At 44.3% G+C, this 20,621-nt stretch overlaps 1 protein-coding gene across 1 annotated transcript in view; it reads right to left on the reverse strand.

Moving 5' to 3' along the window:
- LOC137518620 (guanine nucleotide-binding protein G(q) subunit alpha) overlaps positions 1–17,386 on the reverse strand; it is a 169,227-nt gene extending 151,841 nt beyond the window's left edge. The window contains exon 1 of the mRNA XM_068236718.1: positions 16,400–17,386. Within this exon, the coding sequence (XP_068092819.1) occupies positions 16,400–16,535 (136 nt within the window). The 5' untranslated portion in view covers positions 16,536–17,386. The remainder of the gene's footprint in view (positions 1–16,399) is intronic.
- Between the last annotated feature and the right edge of the window lie 3,235 nt (positions 17,387–20,621).

The following is a 20,621-nucleotide window of genomic DNA, read 5'->3' on the forward strand; positions in this document are numbered from 1 at the left end:
ATTTTTTCACTTCAGACTCACTTTAAAGCAGGCCACACACTCACCGATTACTCCTGCCCATATACGGCAGATTCTAGCGCTGTGATCAAAATCGGTGAGATTTCGGTGCAGCATTTTGCCTGCTTAATCGACCGCTTTTTGGCCAAAATCGTTTGAGTGGGTCGATAGTTCCACAGAAAATTTTAGTCAATTGGTGGCTGATTGGGAGCACATCGCTAAGGCCATTTGGGGACTGGCGGAGGTATTCTCACCTGTCCACTGCATGGCTTGGTCTCTGTCTCTCCCCGGCTTCCGGAACACAAAAGTGAAGAGGACGAAGCGGCCAGTGTGGACAAGCAGTCAGTGATCGGGACCACGCTGTGGACAGATGAGAGCCAAACGGCCTGGGGAGGTGGTCCGTATCGACCAGTGTATGGCCAGTTTAGGACTTAAAGTGAACCTGAGGTGAGAGTGATATGGAGGCTGCCATATTTGTTTCCTTAAAAAAAAAATACCAGTTGCCTAGCATGCCTGCTGATCTATCAGGCTGCAGTAGTGTCTGAAGTACACCAGAAACAAGCATGCAGCTAATCTTGTCAGTTCTGACAATATTGTCACAAACACCTGATCTGCTTGTTCAAGGTGTATGGATGAAAGTATTAGGAGGCAGAGGATCAGCACGACAGCCAGGCAACTGGTATTGCTTAAAAGGAAATACATATGGCAGCCTCCATAACTCTCTTTAATTCTAAACAGCACCCATGACAAATCTGCATTGCCAAGCTGAAAAAACAAACAAAAGTAATAACCCTTTGAACTTTCCAGCAATAAAACCTTATCAAAAGACTTTTCTCACTCAGATAACACTGTTTTGACTATACCATAACTATTTTTTAACACCTGTGCACGGGACCCCCTTTCCTTCACCCTCGCCTTAAGTGCAGTAGGCAGCAGTTGTAATACACGTGCACAGCACTGCATCCACACTGTATTACAACTGTCTTTTAGTTACCCCAGACCCCGGAGGATCAAAAGTAGAAGTTTGTAAGACTTTGGTTAATCAACTCAAAACTGAAATTCCTTGTTTTAAAATAAACTACCCATAACATGATTCATAGCAATACTTGTGCAATAGCAGTCTGAGTGGTTGTTGTAGGATACAACATAACAGTTCCTTGCCTAGTTCCCCACAGAGTGTTTGTGTACTGCAGCATGCAAAAAGGAGAAATTAGTAGCAATCTACTACAAAAAGAGTTTATTTTACAGCATCTTCCACTCCACAAATGTAACAATGTTGCAAAACCATACATATTAAGCAGATAATTCTCAGCTGCATGAACAGGTTACTAGCTGTAAATTAAATATAGATGAACTTGTGTGACTGAATACACATATGGAAATGTGACGAGAGTGAATAGGTCCTAACTCCACATAACCTTTTAAACAGAACTGTGGGAAAATTCACTAAATTAAGCATGTTGCTTGTTTGGTTAACTTTTGTTACTGAATTAAAACAAAAAATAAAAAAAATAAAAAAGCACCACTATCTGCAAACATCTTGCTGAGAAGGCAAGTCAAACCTTGAATAAACCTAAACAAACGTATCCAACAGTCACAAGACAGTTTGCTATTTTCATCTATGAGTAATAAATAAGAGGCCAGGATCAATAGTTACATTGTGACCTGTACACAAGACATCACATATTACTGAATAATCATAACCAAGGTCTAAATCAAACAGGTCCTGTTCTTATACAAGCTAAATTTCCCCACCAAAATCATTGCCACAATAAAATGCAAGATGTAGTTCACACCATAATGCGGCCAAAGCTACATCATGACCCCCTCCCCCTTTTTTTCAGTTGATGAGTGCTGTCACTTTGGATATGAGAAACTGCATGCATATACATAAAATCCTATGTGGTGAATTTCAATACAGGCCTGTCCTTGCACAGCAGTCACAAGTTGCATATATACAGTACTTTGCCAATGTGTCCCAAACCTGTCTGTCCTCCAGTATCACAAACTAGGCTTGATTTGCTAGTAATCTCAGATGTACAAGGTGAGGTAATTACTGTGTTCACATGGTAGATTAAAGGGGCACTACAGCGGAAACCGGTAACAATTAAAATATGTGCAAACATATACAAATAAGGAGTACATTTCTTCCAGAATAAAATGAGCCATAAATTACTTTTCTCCTATGTTGCTGTCACAGTAGGCAGTAGAAATCTGACAGACAGGTTTTAGAATAGTCCATCTCTTCATAGGGGATTCTCAGCAAGGCTTTTATTCTTTATAAAGATATTCCCTAAAAAGAATTTAAAACCATGATGCTGGCCAGCTTCCCTGCTCACTACATAGTTTTTGGCAGTTGGAAAGAGCAACTGCCATTCACTAAGTGCTTTTGAAAATGAATATATCCCTGAGAATCCCCTATAAAGAGATGGACTAGTCCAAAACATGTCGCTTCTGTCAGATTTCTACTACCTACTGTAAGTGACAGCAACGTAGGAGAAAATGTATGGCTCATTTTACTCTAGAAAAAAAAAAAAATGTACTTATTTGTATATGTTTGCACATATTTTAAATTTCACAGTTTTTCGCTGTAGTGCCCCTTTAACTACCTGTGTGGCTATCCATGAACACTGGCTGTTGGTGGGACTGGAGGACAGGTTTAGGAAACAGAGCTGTATGTGATCCAATGTTACAGTAAACATAGTGGATGGGAGGAGTACAACTGAGGACACGTCTCCCTGCTTTGGATCAAATCTCAAGAGACTTCGCACTGTGAGAGTGGAGCACAGGAAGTGCCTGGAACACTGATGATAATAGGGAGGGACAGCACAGAGCACTGCATACAACGAGAGACGCATATAGACTCTCCACAGTAATAGCATATTTGTACATACAGTGAATAAGCATAGGGTATGGCTGTCCATTTCAGACTGACAAAGCAAACATTAGCAGCACTAGTACTGCTGTCTTCAGGTGCATACAGATGCTCTACTAAATTGAGCTGTGCCGGACGGTTGTGGTCGATTCAGCGAATCCAGCATGTGTACAGGTAGACAGAGATTATTTAAAGATTCTGTAAGCCAGATCTTTCCAGATAATCTGAGCCAAAGCTTGGTTTCAGAAACGCATACCCTCCAGAGGCTTCCTCTGGTCCTCCTCCACTGCCCTAAACCCTCTAGCAGGAGAGCGGCTGGCCTGCAACTGCGCAAGCAAGGCCATGCCTGCACAGTAGCATGGAGCCACCCGTGTACAATCAGCTCCAGTTCACTGCGCAGGCGTGGCTGTACTCGCACAGGCACAGTATGGCCTGGTATAAGAAATACCAGTTGCCTGGCTGTCCTGCTGATCCTCTGCCTCTAATGCTTTCATCCATAGACCCTGAACAAGCATGCAGCAGATTAGGTTTTTCCTGACATTAATGTCAGATCTCACAAGATTAGCTGCATGCTTGTTTCTGGTGTAATGCAGATACTACTGCAGAAAAATAGATAAGCAGGGCTGCCAGGCAACTGGTATTGTTTAAAAGGAAATAAATATGGCAGCCTCCATATTGTTCTCACTGCAGTTGTCCTTTAAATGAATACTGGGGGGATTAACTTACCTAGGGCTTCTAATGGTCCCCCGCAGACATCCTGTGCCTGCGCAGCCACTCACCAATGTTCCAGCCCGGCCTCCAGTTCACTTCTGTAATTTCAGACTTTAAAAGTCTGAAAACAACGGCATCTGCGTTGCAGTGTCCTCGCTTCCGCTGATGTCACCAGAAGCGTACTGCGTACACTTTAAACGACAGCGACCCTTTGGTGCATGGTTCTTCCCCTTACCCCTCCTGCCACGGTAGCTGCTCTATCACGTGCCGCAGGCAGGGCTCTATTGATCTCAGCACTGCTGATAGATACGGACAGTCCCAGGGCATGGAGTTTAAGCGTGCACAAGTCTTCACCAGCGCACCCTACAAGCGATGATGGACAGTCACCCCTGATGGGTGGCGGACAACTTTGCCATCTAGTGGTGCTCACCAGGTCACGACCCCTAGGACTACCCCACCAGAGACAAGAACAGCAGAAGGGAATACCTTACCAATGGGGAATGAGTACTAAACAGGACTAACAAAAGTGACAAAACTGGACAAACTAACTGGAGAGGACAGGACAGATGGGATGGACTGGCTGAATAAGTACCGGTATACTGTGCAGAGGAAGCAGGATAAGTACCGAAAGTACTGGACGGGTCAGCCTGGGCTGTACTGACAGGCTGACGAGACAGGGCAGACTGAATAGTGTAACAGGGCAAACTGAGAGGCGTAACAAGGCAGACTGGATGACAGGCAAGGCATAGGTTTAGGATTTAAATACCACAACCTTTGCGCAAGCGCTGTGGCCACGCCCTCAGATACCAGCATTATACAGTTAAGGGCACGCTAGCTAGGCGCAGCCGTGCGAGGACGCCGACCCTAGTAATTGAGGAGTCGCCGCTGGACCCATGAATCAGTAAGAGGTGTAACATATCAGCCTCGGTGAAATTCAACTGTGATTTGACAAGTATACCCCTCCCCACCGACCATCTGCCTAGAGCAGGCTTGCTCAACCAGGGTTCCCTGGAACCCCAGGGTTCCTTGAGTACTCTGCAGGGGTTCCTTGGCATTTTTCCCATCGTGGAGGAAGTATAATAGAGCACACTATAATAGATGGTACTGTAACAAGAAGCACTAAATTGGGGGGCCAGGAGACAGTATAATGAGTGGCAGTGTAATAGGGGGTAGTGAAATAAACAGTCACACAGACTTTTAAGACCATGCCTCCTGCAAAACAAATGCAGGGGTTCCTCGAAATCAAAAAATTGTTTGCAGGGGTTCCTTGAGATCAAAAAGTTATTTTCAGGGTTCCTCCAGAGTAACAAGGTTGAGAAAGGCTGGCCTAGAGTATAAGCCAAGAGAGGACATTACCTGAGAGGCAGCATGTGCATGGCCAGTACTGGACCGGCGCAGCCAACACAAATCGGTGCATGCCAGGAATGGAAAGTGTTTTGGCCAGGCTTGTTAAAACTGAACACACCAACCAAACTCCCAGGAGCCAATTAGACTCCGCAAAGCTCACTGGAGAGAGCTGATGTGGTTATAACACAAGATGTCAGAGGCACCAATAAGGATAAAATTGTTAAAAAAAATAATTTAAAAAAAAAGGGAGGTAGTGGTAGACTTACCTCCCCCAAAGAAGACTGGATTATGCCGATTTTAGTCAACAGCTAGTTTTAATCAACTACTCCACAAGGTTTAGAAAACGGAAAATTGTATACTCACCTAACGGTAATTTTCCTTTCCATGTGCATCCATGGCAGCATACATATGGGTTAAGCCCCACCCCTACCAGTTAACAGGACCTTAGCTATAAAAGAAAGTGACCCCTAGCGAGCAGCATTCTCATTGACTAGCCGAACCGAAGAACAGCAAAAAGTCAACAAAAGGAAAGGGAGGGAAATCCCTATGCTGCCATGGATGCACATGGAAAGGAAAATTACCGTTAGGTGAGTATACAATTTTCCGTTTTCCATATACCTCCATGGCAGCATACATATGGGATTTAACTAGCAGAAAAAAAGTAAGGGTGGGACAAGACTTGCTGACCAAAAATAATTTAAATTAAGGCTTTAACAGATTCAGAAATAACTTTCTTTCTAAATTAAACTGAAGCGGAGGCTGCTGGATTGACTCTGAAATGGGCAATGAAAGTATGGACAGAGGACCAGTTGGCAGCCTGGGGAATCTTTGCCCGGATTATGAAACACTAAAGGCTAGTACACACTAGCAATTTTGATTGACCAATGATTGCTCAATTTTACCACCTCCATGTAGTATGAGGGCCAAACAGATTTTCAATTCTATGCAGATTATATAGGTAAATGGTCATACTACATGGAGGTGGTAAAATTGAGCAATCATTGGTCAATCAAAATTGCTAGTGTGTACTAGCCTTAACCCCCTTGGCGGTAATCCCGAGCTGAGCTCGGGGTATGCCGCCGGAGGTCGCCGCTCAGGCCCTGCTGGGCCGATTTTCATTCTGAAAAGAGCAGCACACGCAGCCGGCACTTTGCCAGCCGCGTGTGCTGCCCGATCGCCGCCGCTCCGCGGCGATCCGCCGCGTGCAGCGGCGAAAGAGGGTCCCCCCAGCCGCCCGAGCCCAGTGCAGCCGGAACAAACAGTTCCGGCCGGCGCTAGGGGCTGGATCGGGCGGCTCTGACGTCAGGACGTCGACTGACGTCACTCCGCTCGTCGCCATGGCGACGAGGAAAGCAAAACAAGATAGGCCGCTCATTGCGGCCTATCTTGTTACTTTCGATTGCCGGAGGCGATCGAAAGTACGCTTCCGGAGCGCCCTCTAGTGGGCTTTCATGCAGCCAACTTTCAGTTGGCTGCATGAAATAGTTTTTTTTTAATTTAAAAAAAACCCTCCCGCAGCCTCCCTGGCGATTTTAATAGAACGCCAGGGAGGTTAAGGAACCTGTTCGGAGGTGAGGACAAAAATGAAAATGCTGCTCACTAGGGGTCACTTTCTTTTATAGCTAAGGTCCTGTTAATTGGTAGGGGTGGGGCTTAACCCATATGTATGCTGCCATGGAGGTATATGGAAATAAAGCTAGTGGTTGACCAAAATCAGCAGAATCAAGTCTTCTTTGGGGAGGTAAGTCCACCACTACCTCCCTTTTTAAATGATTTTTAACAATGTTATTTTTATTGGTGCCTTTGATCAAACATCTGTTATAATTTAGTCCATGCTTGGTGGAGGGGCGTTATCCCCCATCTTCTGTCTACAGAGAGTGACTTCTTAAACTGAGTGGGGTCAGGTTTATCTCCTCACTTGACTAATCAGTGGTTGTCTCAGTGGTAACCCTTGTTTGTATCATTTTGTGCACTAAAAATACTGACCAATCCTTTCCACGATACTACACTACTGGAGGGTCTTGGTATGCCATTTTGAGGCAGTGAGGTTATTTACTATTCAGCTGTACTGCCAGATAGAGAGGACAGAGTCACTTTAATTACAGTACTCAGACAGAAATACAAGTAGACAAATCTATCTTCTAGATTGACAAGTGTGAATTTTCATAAAGGTGGAAATGCCTTTTACACACCCTTGCTACATTTTGCAGGCCTGTAAATCAGCAGTGAGATCACAGATGTTATTTATTTCCTGTTTAAAGGTCATGTATTTTAATACAATTACAAAAAATAGGCAAATCTCTGGCAATTTTACGATCTAAGGTTGTTTTAAAATGTATGTGCTTGTCTACCAATTGTAAGCAAAACACATGCAAACCTAGGCAGTAAAGTAGTCTCCACCAGATATGCGGAACATGTCACATGGGCCTGATTTAATCAATCAGATTCAGTGGTAATATTAAGTGGGGAAAAAAAACAACAGTAAGGGCTGGAACCCACAGGAGCGCTTTTGGTAGCGTTTTGGCAGCACTGCGATACGCTAGCAGTTTGCCAAAACGCTGGGCTAATGTTAATGGATGGGGCAACTTCCACAGGAGCGTTTGCGTTTCTCAGAAACGCAAACGCAGGACCTGCAGCATTTTGGGAGCGTTAGCGCTTCAATGTAAAGTATTGAAACGTTAGCAGAAACGCTCAGCAAAACCTAAACTGAGCAGTTTTGCTAACGTTTTTCGGTTCAGCACACTAACAAAATGAAAAATAATTCACAGGACCAATAAGGATAAAAACGCAAAACGCTGGGCAAAAAAATACAATGTTGCAAAACACGACCAAAAACGAGCATGAATCCGCTTGTGAACCGCTCAGACAAAACGCTAGCGGTTGCGGTTTGCGTTTGCGGATTTCAGTGGGTTCCAGGCCTCACTCTTGCCTGTGTCCTACTGGGCAATTTTACTAAATTTTAAATTAACTAAAATTTAAATTTTACTAAATTTACATTTAGTAATTTACAAAACTGCTAAAATGTAAATTAGCAGTTTTGTGATTGTAGCCTGAACATACGTGCTGCTTTTTCATTGTAGTATTATTCTCAGGCCATCCTACGTTTGAATTTAAGGCAGGGGGTCACACTCGAGCAAAGTTACAGCGTTTTGCCGCATACAGAAAACAAAGCGTGTGCAATGACAAATAATGATAGTCTGTGTTGCTGCTGTGGTAAAAAAAAAAAAAAAAAAAAAAAAAAAAACCTGCACTACTTTCCCACACAACACAAACGGTTTTCATTGAAATCAATGGCTACCGTAAGGAAAAAAACAAAAATCAAGTTAAAATGCTGTGCAGAACACACAATTGTGCGGCACACCGCTTGCGGGAATAATCTGAGATTCCTGCAGATGCAAGTGCGACTATAATTACACAGCCACTATCAAAAATCTCACACTGATAATGTTATTATGCCAACTTACCATTGCCTGCCGAAATGCTTAATGGGTAATTTAAATTGGCCAAAGCTGTAGGCAGCACTGCCTACTCTTGTTCTTTCTCTTTTAGCTCTGCTGCTAAAAAAGCTGGCTCTTCTTCAATAAATCTTTCTTGAACAAGCAGAGCACTTCAAGATAGTGACCTTGATTTGGCCCAGGAGAAAGCCTGAGATATTGTTCAGATAAGAGCCTGAAATTACTATAATCAAGCTGAAAAGTAAAATACAATCTTAGGGCCCTGGGACCCACTACTGGCACTTTGCAGCAATCGCTGCGATTTCATGGAAATTCCCAGCGCAATTGCGATTTGGCTACTGTAGCCACTGATGCAATCGCTCAGAGATTACTCACAAAATGCTGAAAGCAGCATTTTGGGACTGTTCTGTGATCGCAACACTGCTAGTGGGACTACCCCATAGGGATCCACTGGAGTAGTGCTTTGCCAATTTCCTGTGATCAGTAAGCACAGCTAAAGCGCTCCTAGTGGGCCCCAGTGCTTAGCACTTTGCAAATTTTAAGAGGTATGTGCATTTATCACTGATACTCATTTACTCTATACTGTTGCTTCCCACTTGATATTCCATCTGATAGAACATTAATCATTACGGCTACCACCACCAGGTTTTCGCCAGATAAAATGTTTAAATATAAAGCCTCCTACACACATACGAGCAGGGATGGGATCACGAGTAATCACGAGTCCGTAAGGACTCAAATTCGTAATTAAGATGAGCCTTAATTGCCACAGCTGTGCGGCTGGATAAGGGGTTATTTACCCATAATTGCGCCGCCCTACCTGCGCTCCAAACAGCTTACACGTGTCCTATTGGATGCGTTGCAAGCCTCACTATGCACACTTCCTCCTTCAAGCCGGATGGAGGCAGACGCACAATTAAGGCTCATTTTAATTACGAATTCAAATCCTTACGGACTTATGATTACTAGTGAGCCCATCCCTGCCATACAAGGCATGATACCTGGCGGAGATCCCCAACCGAACCCTCGGGCAATATTGAAGGGCCGAGGCTGTACTGATGCGTTGCTTCCTAGTGAGCGGTGTAAGTGGGAAGGGCCACTGTACACTAGCTGGATTCTTAGCAGAGGCAGTCATTAGCCGCCATGGATAAATTTCAACTAGTGTGTGTATGCAGCTTAACATCTAAACTAACAACGATCTTATACATCAGTGTTACTCAAGAGCAGACAAGAAGTTTCTTGCTTTCATTCTTTGGTACCACACTGTTTGCTCATTTCCACGTGCCACAATCTGATCCTAGAAAAAAGGGATCAAATGTAATTTTCTGCGCTATCAATGCAATCCCACAGCACTGTTCACACTGCAGTGATTCCACTGATTTTTTTTATTACACACACGCTTACACATATACACACATATATATACACACACACACACACACACACACACACACACACACACACCCCAAGGAAGGTGGCTTTTGTCTGATGTCTGCAAATCATAATCAGATCACAGCAGGTTTGTAATCACAATTTCTGGGACACTGACTAATAAAATGTATGTCAGAAGAAGAATCTTTGTCCTTCACACATTAAAATCTTTGTACAGGACCTCAAAGACTGTCTCTGCCCAGCTTTAAAAATGTTGCGCATTGCCCATTATTATTTGCTTACTGGGCAAATAGGAAAGGCAGTTTATTGCTTAATTTCCTACTCAGAGCTCACCCGACATGCACTGCAGGAACAGTGAAAGTAGATCTTGAGGGACTTCCAACAAGGATCTGATTTATGCCTGGTTTTATGAAAGCAGCTACTTCGCATTAAGGGGAAGTAACTTACATGAAACAAACCAGAGTTGCTACAATAGTCAGCGTTCTTTATTACCATCTGCCCAAGATAAATACACATAAAAGCAAAGCAATGCAGCCACTGCCTGAAAATAAACATGTATGCCATATTTGCTCTGCCTACAGGAAATCTGAATCAAGAAAATAAAAGATGCATAACCCGACTTCCTTTTAAACTGTATCTCTACCCACTGAAATGGGATGGTACAGCTTTAAATGTGGCCAAGCTGGGATCCAATAGCCTGAAATTAGATAATTTAATTCACGGTTACAAATAAAGCATGTAAACCTTTGTTTCCATATAGCTGTCCTGTGCTGCTTACCCTTTACACCAGACTGAATGCTTTCTCAGTGGAGTGACAGCCTCTAGATTTAAAGTGTATACACGCATCCAATCTCAATTGACCAATTTTACCACTTCCATGTAGGCATGATGAAAGAGATGCAAATGTATATGCAAATATAATTGCATAAACCTGGAAGTATTTGTATTTCTTAGATCACCCCTACTTCCATGTCGTATGAGCACTAACCTACTCAGCCTGTTCAAAACGTATTGAAAATCTGCCCTCATACTACATGGAAGCGATGAAATTGGCCAATCAATATTGGATGTACAGTAGTAATAAAAAGTATGAGAACCCTTTGGAATTATGTGAATTTCTGCACAAATTGGTCATAAAATGTGATTTGATCTTCATGTAAGTCACAATAATAGACAATCGCAGTCTGCTTAAACTAATACCACACAAATAATTAAATGTGTCCATGTTTTTAATGAACACACCATGTAAACATTCACAGTGCATACAAGTTATAAAACTTTGAATGACAAAGGTAGAGTTAGAAGAAGTCTGCAACCTGTAAGAAGGTGCACAGCTACACAGAGGGTTCTCCATTTAGGCTATGTTCACAGTGGGACATTGCGTAGCTGCGTTCTCTTATAATGCAGTTTACCGCATTTCAATGATAAGCCTAAGGCATGTTCACAGTACGACGTTAGCGTCGCATGTCGCTTTATGGTGACGCTCTGCTGCAGTGCGTTACATCTCTAAACGCACACGTTACCGGAAAAAGGAAAGCATACTTTTCATTGCCTGTATGCTTTACTGTACTGTATGAGATTGGTAACGCAGCATTACTGTGCATTGCCACTTTTTTTTTTTTTTTTTGCATTGCCTTGTAATGCTGCACTGCGACTTTTAACGTCACATTAAAGCGTGTGAATAATCCCTTAAAAGGACACCGGAGGTGAAAAGAGACTGATGAGATGAACAATTGTATCTATCCTGCTTCTCCTAAATTTGTTTTTTTGTTTTGTTTTTAGATATCCCACAGCTTTATTTTATATTTAAATCCACGGTTAAAGTTTTAACTGTTTGATTGTTTCTGCTCAATGACACATTCATTGAAATATGCCAGGGTGCAAATCTATGAACTATTGACCCTTCATATCTCTTTCCTGCTCTCATAAGCCTTTTCCTGCTAGGAAAGGGTTTTATGGTAGTAATTCCTTATCAGTGAGGGACATGCTGTAGTCTGACCCAGTCCCAACCCGGACATAAACTGTCATGTGCATACCCGATTTCTAACACTTTCAAGCAGAGAAAAAAAAAAAAACAGCATAGTTATTAGAGCACTTGGCACTGTACATACACATCAGTGTTCTCCCCAGGCTCTTTCAGCCGGGTGCTCCACCCAGCTGATTTGGGTGACCACCCGGCTGTCATTGGCTTGCCTCTTAATCCTCCTACTATGCTGTAAGCAGAGCTGCCCCGGCCCTGCATTCTCCTGTCGTGCTCCACCCGGCTACTTTTTTATGCCACTTGACTGGAGAATAAAAGTCTGGGGAGAACACTGCACGTCTATGTTATGTCCAGGGCTGTGGAGTCGGAGCAATTTTGGGTGCCTGGAGTCGGAAAAAAAATGCACCGACTCAGAATGAATTTAAACTAATTAAAATAGAAAATATGATAACATTTTCTATTTCTCAGATAATAGTCATCATAAATAATTTGTACATACAGTAATAGCTGTGCTTAATCCACAAAAATGAAATAAAACCAATCAACATCAGTTACTTGTGCTGCTTCAATAAAGCAGTCCCTGTATTTTTAAAGTCAGATATACACATCTGATTGTGACTGTATATATGATGTGTACACAGGAATCTCTTATATATACTAAATAACATCTATGCAGTAAGTATAAAGCCTGATGTGTAGCTGTGTCACTAATAGAGATGGTCAATGAGATGGAAATAATTCTGCGTTGATTCTGATTTATGCAAATGTACGCACTCTTTGCTCATGAAATCAAATAATTTGATATGTTGTTAAAATTTGGTTTGGTGACTACGAATTAAATGGTACCTGAGACGGATGAAAAGAAAAGTTTTATACATACCTGGGGCTTCTTCCAGCCCCCTTCAGGCTAATCAGTCCCTCGCTGTTCTCCTCCACCACCTGGATCTTCTGCTATGAGTCCTGGTAATTCAGCCATGCAGCGCAGTCCGGCCGCATGCCGCTTCCACAGCCAGGAGCGTTCTGCACCTGCACAATAGTGCTGTGCAGGTGTAGTACGCTCCCAGGCGGCGGAGTGTGTGCATGCACACTATGCCAGACTGGCTCAAGTACCTGGACTCATAGCAGGAGATCCAGATGGCGGAGGACAGCGAGGGACTGATTATGATTAGCCTGAAGGGGGCTGGAGGAAGCCCCAGGTATGTATAAAAGTTTAATTTCATCTGTCTCAGGTTTACTTTGTTACACAGTAGTACTATACTCTACATATGCACTCTCCACAGAGCTGCAGGGAATCCTCTGAGAATGTTGTGCACATTGAACACAGAGGCGTTGTCTATCACTAGAGTTGGGCGAACAGTTCGGCTGTGTTAGCCGAACTGCAGCTGAACTGTTCGGCTGCCCAACCTGTCATTTTGCTGTGGCTCTTACTACTTCCGGGTCGCAATGACCCGGAGTAGTACGTCTGCGCTGGCCCGGCGGAGCGCGTCCTAGATTGCGCTCCCGTTGCCGGGCACTCTCTGTGCATGTGTGTGACGTCACTCATGACGTCACACAAATGCGCAGAGAGTGCCCGGCAACGGGAGCGCAATCTAGGACGCGCTCCGCCGGGCCAGCGCAGATGTACTACTCCGGGTCATTGCGACCCGGAAGTAGTAAGAGCCACAGCAAAATGACAGGTTGGGCAGCCGAACAGTTCGGCTGCAGTTCGGCTGCAGTTCGGCTAACACAGCCGAACTGTTCGCCCAACTCTATCACCCATAAACCTGGTTCAGATTGTGCATGAAGAATGTGTAAGAGGAAGAATCTCCTTATTCCCCTGCAGAGTACCTGCACATCACTCTTACATGTACCCACAGTTACATTGCCTAGTGCCTAATAGATGTTCTTTGTTCCGGCCTGTACCTTTTACAAGTACTCTTACCAAGGACTAGTTTTAGTCTATGACTAAAGGGAATAAATATGGCAGTCTCCATATTCTTCTCACTTCAGTTGTCTTAAAATTCCTAAGCGTTGGCAGTTAAGAGACGAATTTCATGTTACATACTTTCAATTAACAAGATTGTAATATGCAAATTAGAGGAGTCGGAGTCGAGGAGTCGGTGGAATCCTAAACTGAGGAGTCGGAGGATTTTTGTACCGACTCCACAGCCCTGCATATGTCATATCACCTCGGTTATCCTTTATAGCAAACCAGTGATAGGAAGAAGGGATGGCCGCCAGGACTTGTGCAGGAGCAGGGTAAGCCTTTATCTGCATTACCCTGCTCCCAAATCTCACGGCGGCTGAATAATAGGTAGGCGGGACAAGATGACTTACTAGGAACTTCTTTTAGCCCCCCCCCCGTATCATTCAGGTCCCTCAGTGTCCCCTCAGTTGCGCAGCAGTCCGCCAAACTAAAGAGTCTGTGGTACAGCTTAATCTTGGGCTAGTGTGCATGTGCTGTCCTGGCCGCACTCCTACTCAGCCATGCACCGTGGCTGGAGCTTTCTGGGGGGGGGGGGGGGGGGGGGAAAGAAGCTCCCAGCCATGACCATATATGCAGTAGCCGATAACTCAGCCAATTGCAGATGTTAATTTGGCTAAAAACGTCCCAACAGAGGGGACCCAAAGGCCACTGAGGAACCTGACAGACTACCGGGAGTTGGAAGAAGCCCCAGGTAAGTAAAAATCCTCTTGTTCCCCTGTTTCGGGTACACTTTAAAATACACTTAATTTACTGTAATCAGCATGATTGCTTTGAGGATTTTCACTGTCCTATCTTTGGGTTGAGTTGGCCTTCACTTTGTCCCAGGTTTACCACGAAGGCCAAGCAATGCCACACCAAGTTAATCAAGCTAGAAGATGCTGGATTCCAAACTGTGGACGAAGTTTACAACAATAACCTAATCATTATCACCAACAACAAACTCAAATCTGTGTATTACTAGAAATACATACAATCCAGTATCAACTACATACCAACCACACAGAATTATTGCAATTGCAGAGGATGCCAGGTCTGCTTTACGATACTGGTGAAAGCGTACAGATTAAAGCATAGAAGTTCCAACTATCCTTTGGTTGACTGCACTGTGGTTGCTTAAAAACATTCAGCACACTATGTTAATCCTACCTTGGATTCGCCTACAAAATAAAATGCATTCTTAGCCACTAAGGAAACATTGCAGACCACACAATCGGGCACCCCATGCCAACATATGCAACCTTTATGTGGTTAACCTGCCTATGCAAAAAATGATTTCTTTATAAAAAGCCCCCCTTAGAAATGAAAGCAATAGGCACTGGGCTCTAAGCTCTACACAAGACAGCAGAAAAAAAAAAATCAATTTGTAGAGTATGCAAAACCCCATTTTCTACATACAACAGTGGCTACTTCAGACCATCCATCTTTGGCATTACAGCACACCTACACGTTACGAAACCAATCCATAAAAATGGTAATGAAATTTCACTTGTTCTTGTAAATCCTTTGAACAGTACGGTGCTAACAAATGTTTACCAACACATAAAATAGGCATTTAAGTAATGAACTGTTAAATAATATATGATAGAGATGGTGTGATAGATACAGGCTCCGATTTCACACTGGTAAGATGGAATGTGTGATAGAATGAAAACCTCACATCCAGGATATGAACCACACATTACACCCATAAATGCATGTACGTATACACAATTCATATAACCTACACGGCCACACACAAAATATGATCAATTTGAAGCCATTATATTTTGGGTACCAGTGTCACTGTGGATCCTAAGTATTGATACATATAGACAAGACTGTCATCCAACATTCATATACAGCACACATTACACAAGCCATCCAACTGAATGGGAAAAATATCAGGCCTCATAATATGCCTCCTACTTTATTTCCACAAATGCAGTCAGGGATGCCAGAAGAATTGAAATAATCACAGGAGTAGATCATTTATTGATATTCCTTTGCTAATTGTATCAGATCTTATGGATTCATGGACACACGCTTGGTTTGTAGCATATTGTAATTTATGTTATGTTGGATTATTAGGCAATATAAAGATTAAAAAAAAATGAGCATTGCCATATGTAAATAAGCAGTGTAGATGGATGGATGGATGGGGTGTGTGCATCTTATGGATTATGCAGACATCCTGAAATATACAGAGCATCCTACCTCTAGTGTGGCCTATATGCCCAACACATTCATTTGGGCTCTATGTCACAGCATGAAGGAAATGCTAAGCTAAATATAGCAATCTGGCTGCATTATCTGAAAAACACAAATCTATATGGCATTGGAGTCCATGTAAAAGCTGTACAAACATGGAAAAGGCTACCTGTAGAAATCAGTGTATGGCATTGCCAGCATGCAGAATAAAGACATTTGAGCAATGGCTGCAGCAGCAGCAGCAGAGAAAGGAGATGGCCAGAGTGCATGCATGGTATTATTCTCCTGCATTCCTTTGTACATAGAGCACAGTGACTGCTCGGGTACACGGTGTACTGTAGCTGGATCTCTATGGGGCTGTGCGGATGAATGGACAGACACACATGAAGGGGAGGAGGGGGGCGCACACACATACACACATGTGCAGGAAGAGGCCCTGGCAGGACAGGAGGACACCCAGTAACCCCCCAGTAGCGCCAAACACTTACCAAGCAGCAGCAGCTTGAGCTCCCGCCGGGCGTCTCTCTTATCCCGGCGCAGCTGCCTCTCGATTTCATCGTTGATCCTCCGGGCTTCCTTGGCCTCCTCGCTGAGGCAGCACGCCATGATGGACTCCAGAGTCATGTCTCCTGACTAGTGGAGAGTAGAGACAGACCCCCACCCTGCTGCTGCAACCCAAAGGGGGGGAACCGCAGTGCAAAAACACTAAACTGCTGGATGCACAGGCGTAATACGAAGAGAGATGGGCGCTCCACAGCGTGCAGAGGAGCCAGGCACTGAAGTGCCCCCGGCAGCCAGCTGATGGGATGGGTGGTGCTGCCCGTGTACAGGGGACACCTAACGCCCGAGCTGCTGCTGTCACTCGCCTGCTCCAACCCCGCCTCCTCTCAGGAGCATGCAGCAAACAACATGGTGACATCCATGGCAAGCAAGGGGAGAGCGCTGCTCAGTAATGGGCACAGCAGCCCAATGTGCCTTGCTGCTATTCCGCCTAGTCAGGCTGATGAGCGCCTGCCCTTCCCCCTCAGCACAGAGCAGCGCCTTCTCCTGCTCGCCTCTCCCCGTATAGATAGCTGCGCTTCTTAAAAAATGTCTCCCTCCTTCCTGCACGCATCCACACTGGATTGTGTCTGCTAGCACAGGCGGCGTCTGCCCGCAATCATTGCCACCACGGCCAGCCTTTTTTCAATGGCTCTGCTCCCCGGGCGTGGTAAGGCAGAATATGGCGGACCTTCTCCAAGCGAAGCAGGAATAGACAGTTATACGGGAGCGCAGATCCAAAGGCAGAAGCAGCTGATGTCTCCCTGGCTGCGCCTTGTTCTCCTCTATGGGCGACAAATCACTGCCTCCTCCTGTCTATCCTCGGCCAGCGCTGCCTTCCACGCCATCCGCTGTGCAGCCTTCTTCGCACAAATACAGGGATTTCTGCTTTCGTCTAGTCCCTGCATGTAATTCTATTACAACCAATTCACTATTGGATCATATGACGTTGAGAAACTAGGAGGAGAGAACTGCGACTCAAGTGGAGGAAGGAGGGAAAAAAATCACTTCTACTGCATCAGAGACCAAAGCAGTATTGCGGTTAATAAAGCAAACATTAATGTAAATATTGACATATAACTATGTATGAAATAATTCTGGGATTGTTTAAATCCTAAAATCAAAAGGATGTTAGAGTGCAGCTGCAAATTGTACCTCTTGGCCTTTTTGTAAAGAAGTGGGGAACAAAAAAACACAATTATTTTTGCTCTCTACTTTTTTAAAAAGGTTTCACTAATTTTATAAAACTATAACAAGGCAGCCAGATTAATGAAAATAAATGCTTTGTTCATTCCATTACAAATCTACATTGCAATGTGCAGTTTCATTCACTTGAATAGAGTGATGGATTGCCAGTCACAATTGATGTGGCCCACATATTTTCAATACACATTGCTGCTAAAGTCTCAGCTATCCAAAGCCAACGGGGATTGGGTGATGCTAGATAAGTGTGCTTACTGGTTCCTTTAGACTGAATGTTAAAAATAGGCCCAGCTAAGACCTCGTTCACATCATACGCGCTTCCGTGCGCATTTGGTAATGCGTATGATGTGCGACACGCAAGAACTGCAGAAGGGCATAGATAGCCCTTGTGCTGTTCCCATCATATGCGCTGCTCAGCAGTATGATGTGCTTGCTTACTGCTATGGAAAACGCCCACCCAAGCGGGAATAAAAAAAATAATTGCTTAACAAAAAGTTCAACGCAAATGCTAACGCGAGAGGAACGCAATGTGAACAAGGCCTAAGCGCTTTGTGATTTTAAAAGCTCTTGCTAATGTTATCCTATGTGTGTGTTCACACTAGAGTGATGTGATTTTGTAAAATTCCCCCATAGCATTACATTAGCATAGCAAGAGCTTTTAAAACCTCTAGTGCTTAAAAAACTGTTGTAGTGTGAATCAGCCTTAAAGGGAACCTGAAGCGAGTAAAATTATTTAAAATAAACACATGACGTAGCTGCACATGAATATTACATACTAACCTCACCGTCAGTTTCTCTTAGAAGCTCACCATTTTCTTCTTACAGTGATCCCTTCCATTGCAAACAGAAGAATATCCTGCTGCACCAGATGATACGATGAAATAGAAAATCGTTATTCTTTTAATCCAATTTCATGGCATACAGATAAAAGCTCACGCATATCAGAGCAAATGGCTCCTTAATTATAGCTAACAACTACATGTATTGCACAGATTATATAGGTGAGTAGGCACACCCATGGGTGTTACCCTAAGGCCCAGTTCACATTGCGTTTTTGAGCTAAACTGATCCAGTAAGCGGATCCGGTCTCCGCTTCACCGGATTCGGATGGCTCTGTGCACACTGCAGAATGGAAGTGAAAACGGATCTGATCAATGATTGATTGGATCAGTTTTCACTCAAGTTTCACCGCAAATACATACCTAATGTTCTGTAGCAGCCGGCAGTATAGGCTCCCTCTTCTTCCGCTGTGTCTACATGTCATATGTGTAGTCACATGCCGTGGAAAAAGACGGAAGCCTCTAACGCCAGCTGCAAAAGAGCAGTAGGTATGCATTTTACCCTCCCTCACCCACCATCCCGGCTGCTGTACCCTCCCGTCGCTCACGTTCGCGTCGTCACATGCCCCCATCCCCGTGCAGCGGTCCGCTTCTTCCAGGGCTGGATTTACCATAAGGCGCTGTAGGCACGTGCCTACAGGCCCCTGATGATGGAAAGGCGGCTCACTCCCCTCCCTGAGTGCCTCTCTCTCTTCTTCCCTGTGCAGAGGCCCAAGTCGAGTTTAAATGAAAGGCTACTCACCTCAGTCACCTGACTCTCAGCATTCCACTGATGAGATCTACCTTCAACTTGGGGAACCTCTAGCTACCTAATACTTTGGGTCACCTCTAGCTACTTAATACTGGGAGAACCTCTGGCTACCTAATACTAAATGGCACCCGTAACTAACTACGCCAGGAAAGGGAAGTAAGGGAGAAGTGACAGCTGGGCCAGCCAGCACTCTTGCGGTGCAGCTCGGTGGGGGTTTGTAAGTTCATGGAGGACAAAGTCTATGGTGCCAGGAGATCTGTGCCTATAGGATCATGTGATGTAAATCCAGGCCTGGTTTCTTCACTAATATGGTAAAGACTTCCCGGAATGGGGGAATCTGCCCAGTCTCCAGGGCGGCAGAAAGAGGAAGTGTTTCTTGACCATCAAATTCCTTACAAACTTGTTAATGTCCAGCATAGTGCTGAAGACATGAAAATAGTATGATGGTGCAAAAGACAAACCCTTGAAAGAAGAAATATTTGAGTTTGTGAAAGCTCAATGCTAGAAAGATAACATTCAAGGACAGTGTAGGATCAGCTACCTTCTGATGCTTGCGGCCTGCCCTCCTGCACCTTCTCCCCTTTGGTGCATGTTTTATGATGGATGATGGGATTGTTGGTGCATGCAGGCCCTTCTTTCTGGTCTCTATTCGATCTCTGGTGTTCTACACACATGGGGGATGCGTGGAGACCAACAGGAATGTTTACACATGTTGTCAGGTGTATGATTCTTCTGTTACCAGAACATAGGGCAGATAATAACCTATTAGTTTTCTATATATTTCTGTATATTTAGATGCATTTAATATGTGGTGCTGTTTTTCTATGTGTTTTATGGTTACATCAATATGTGTCCATTTTTATTGATATATATTGTATTGGTTCACACTGTTTTAGGAGATGTATGTATGTACTTTTAGGCTACTTACACACCAGGACATTGCGTTTAGGGGACGTTATAGGGCACATAACGTGCCCCTAACGCAACGCCTGGTGCTCTCTGATGTGGACGTCAGAGTGAGCCGCGTTGTGCAGCTCACTCTGGCGTCCATGATGCAGTGATGCGTACTCTTGCATGCGGCATCACGTGGTCCCGACCGGCCAATCGCCGCACAGAGCGGCTGCTCCAGCAAATAAACACTGCACGTCACACCGTGCAGTGAATATTAATTAGCCATGTGCCTGGCCGCTCTCCACTCCTCCCCAACACTACTGAGCATGTGCGCACAGTCTAACGCGGCTTAGCCGCGCATAACGCACAGCATGCAGCACTCTCTACGGATGTGCTGCGTTACAATGTAACGCAATGTGGGCACTGTGAACAGCCCATTGATTTTTCATTGCTGTGCGGTGGGGCTGCGTTACAGGCTGCACTAAC

Source organism: Hyperolius riggenbachi, chromosome 1 (genome assembly GCF_040937935.1).
Source record: "Hyperolius riggenbachi isolate aHypRig1 chromosome 1, aHypRig1.pri, whole genome shotgun sequence".
Taxonomy (NCBI): domain Eukaryota; kingdom Metazoa; phylum Chordata; class Amphibia; order Anura; family Hyperoliidae; genus Hyperolius; species Hyperolius riggenbachi.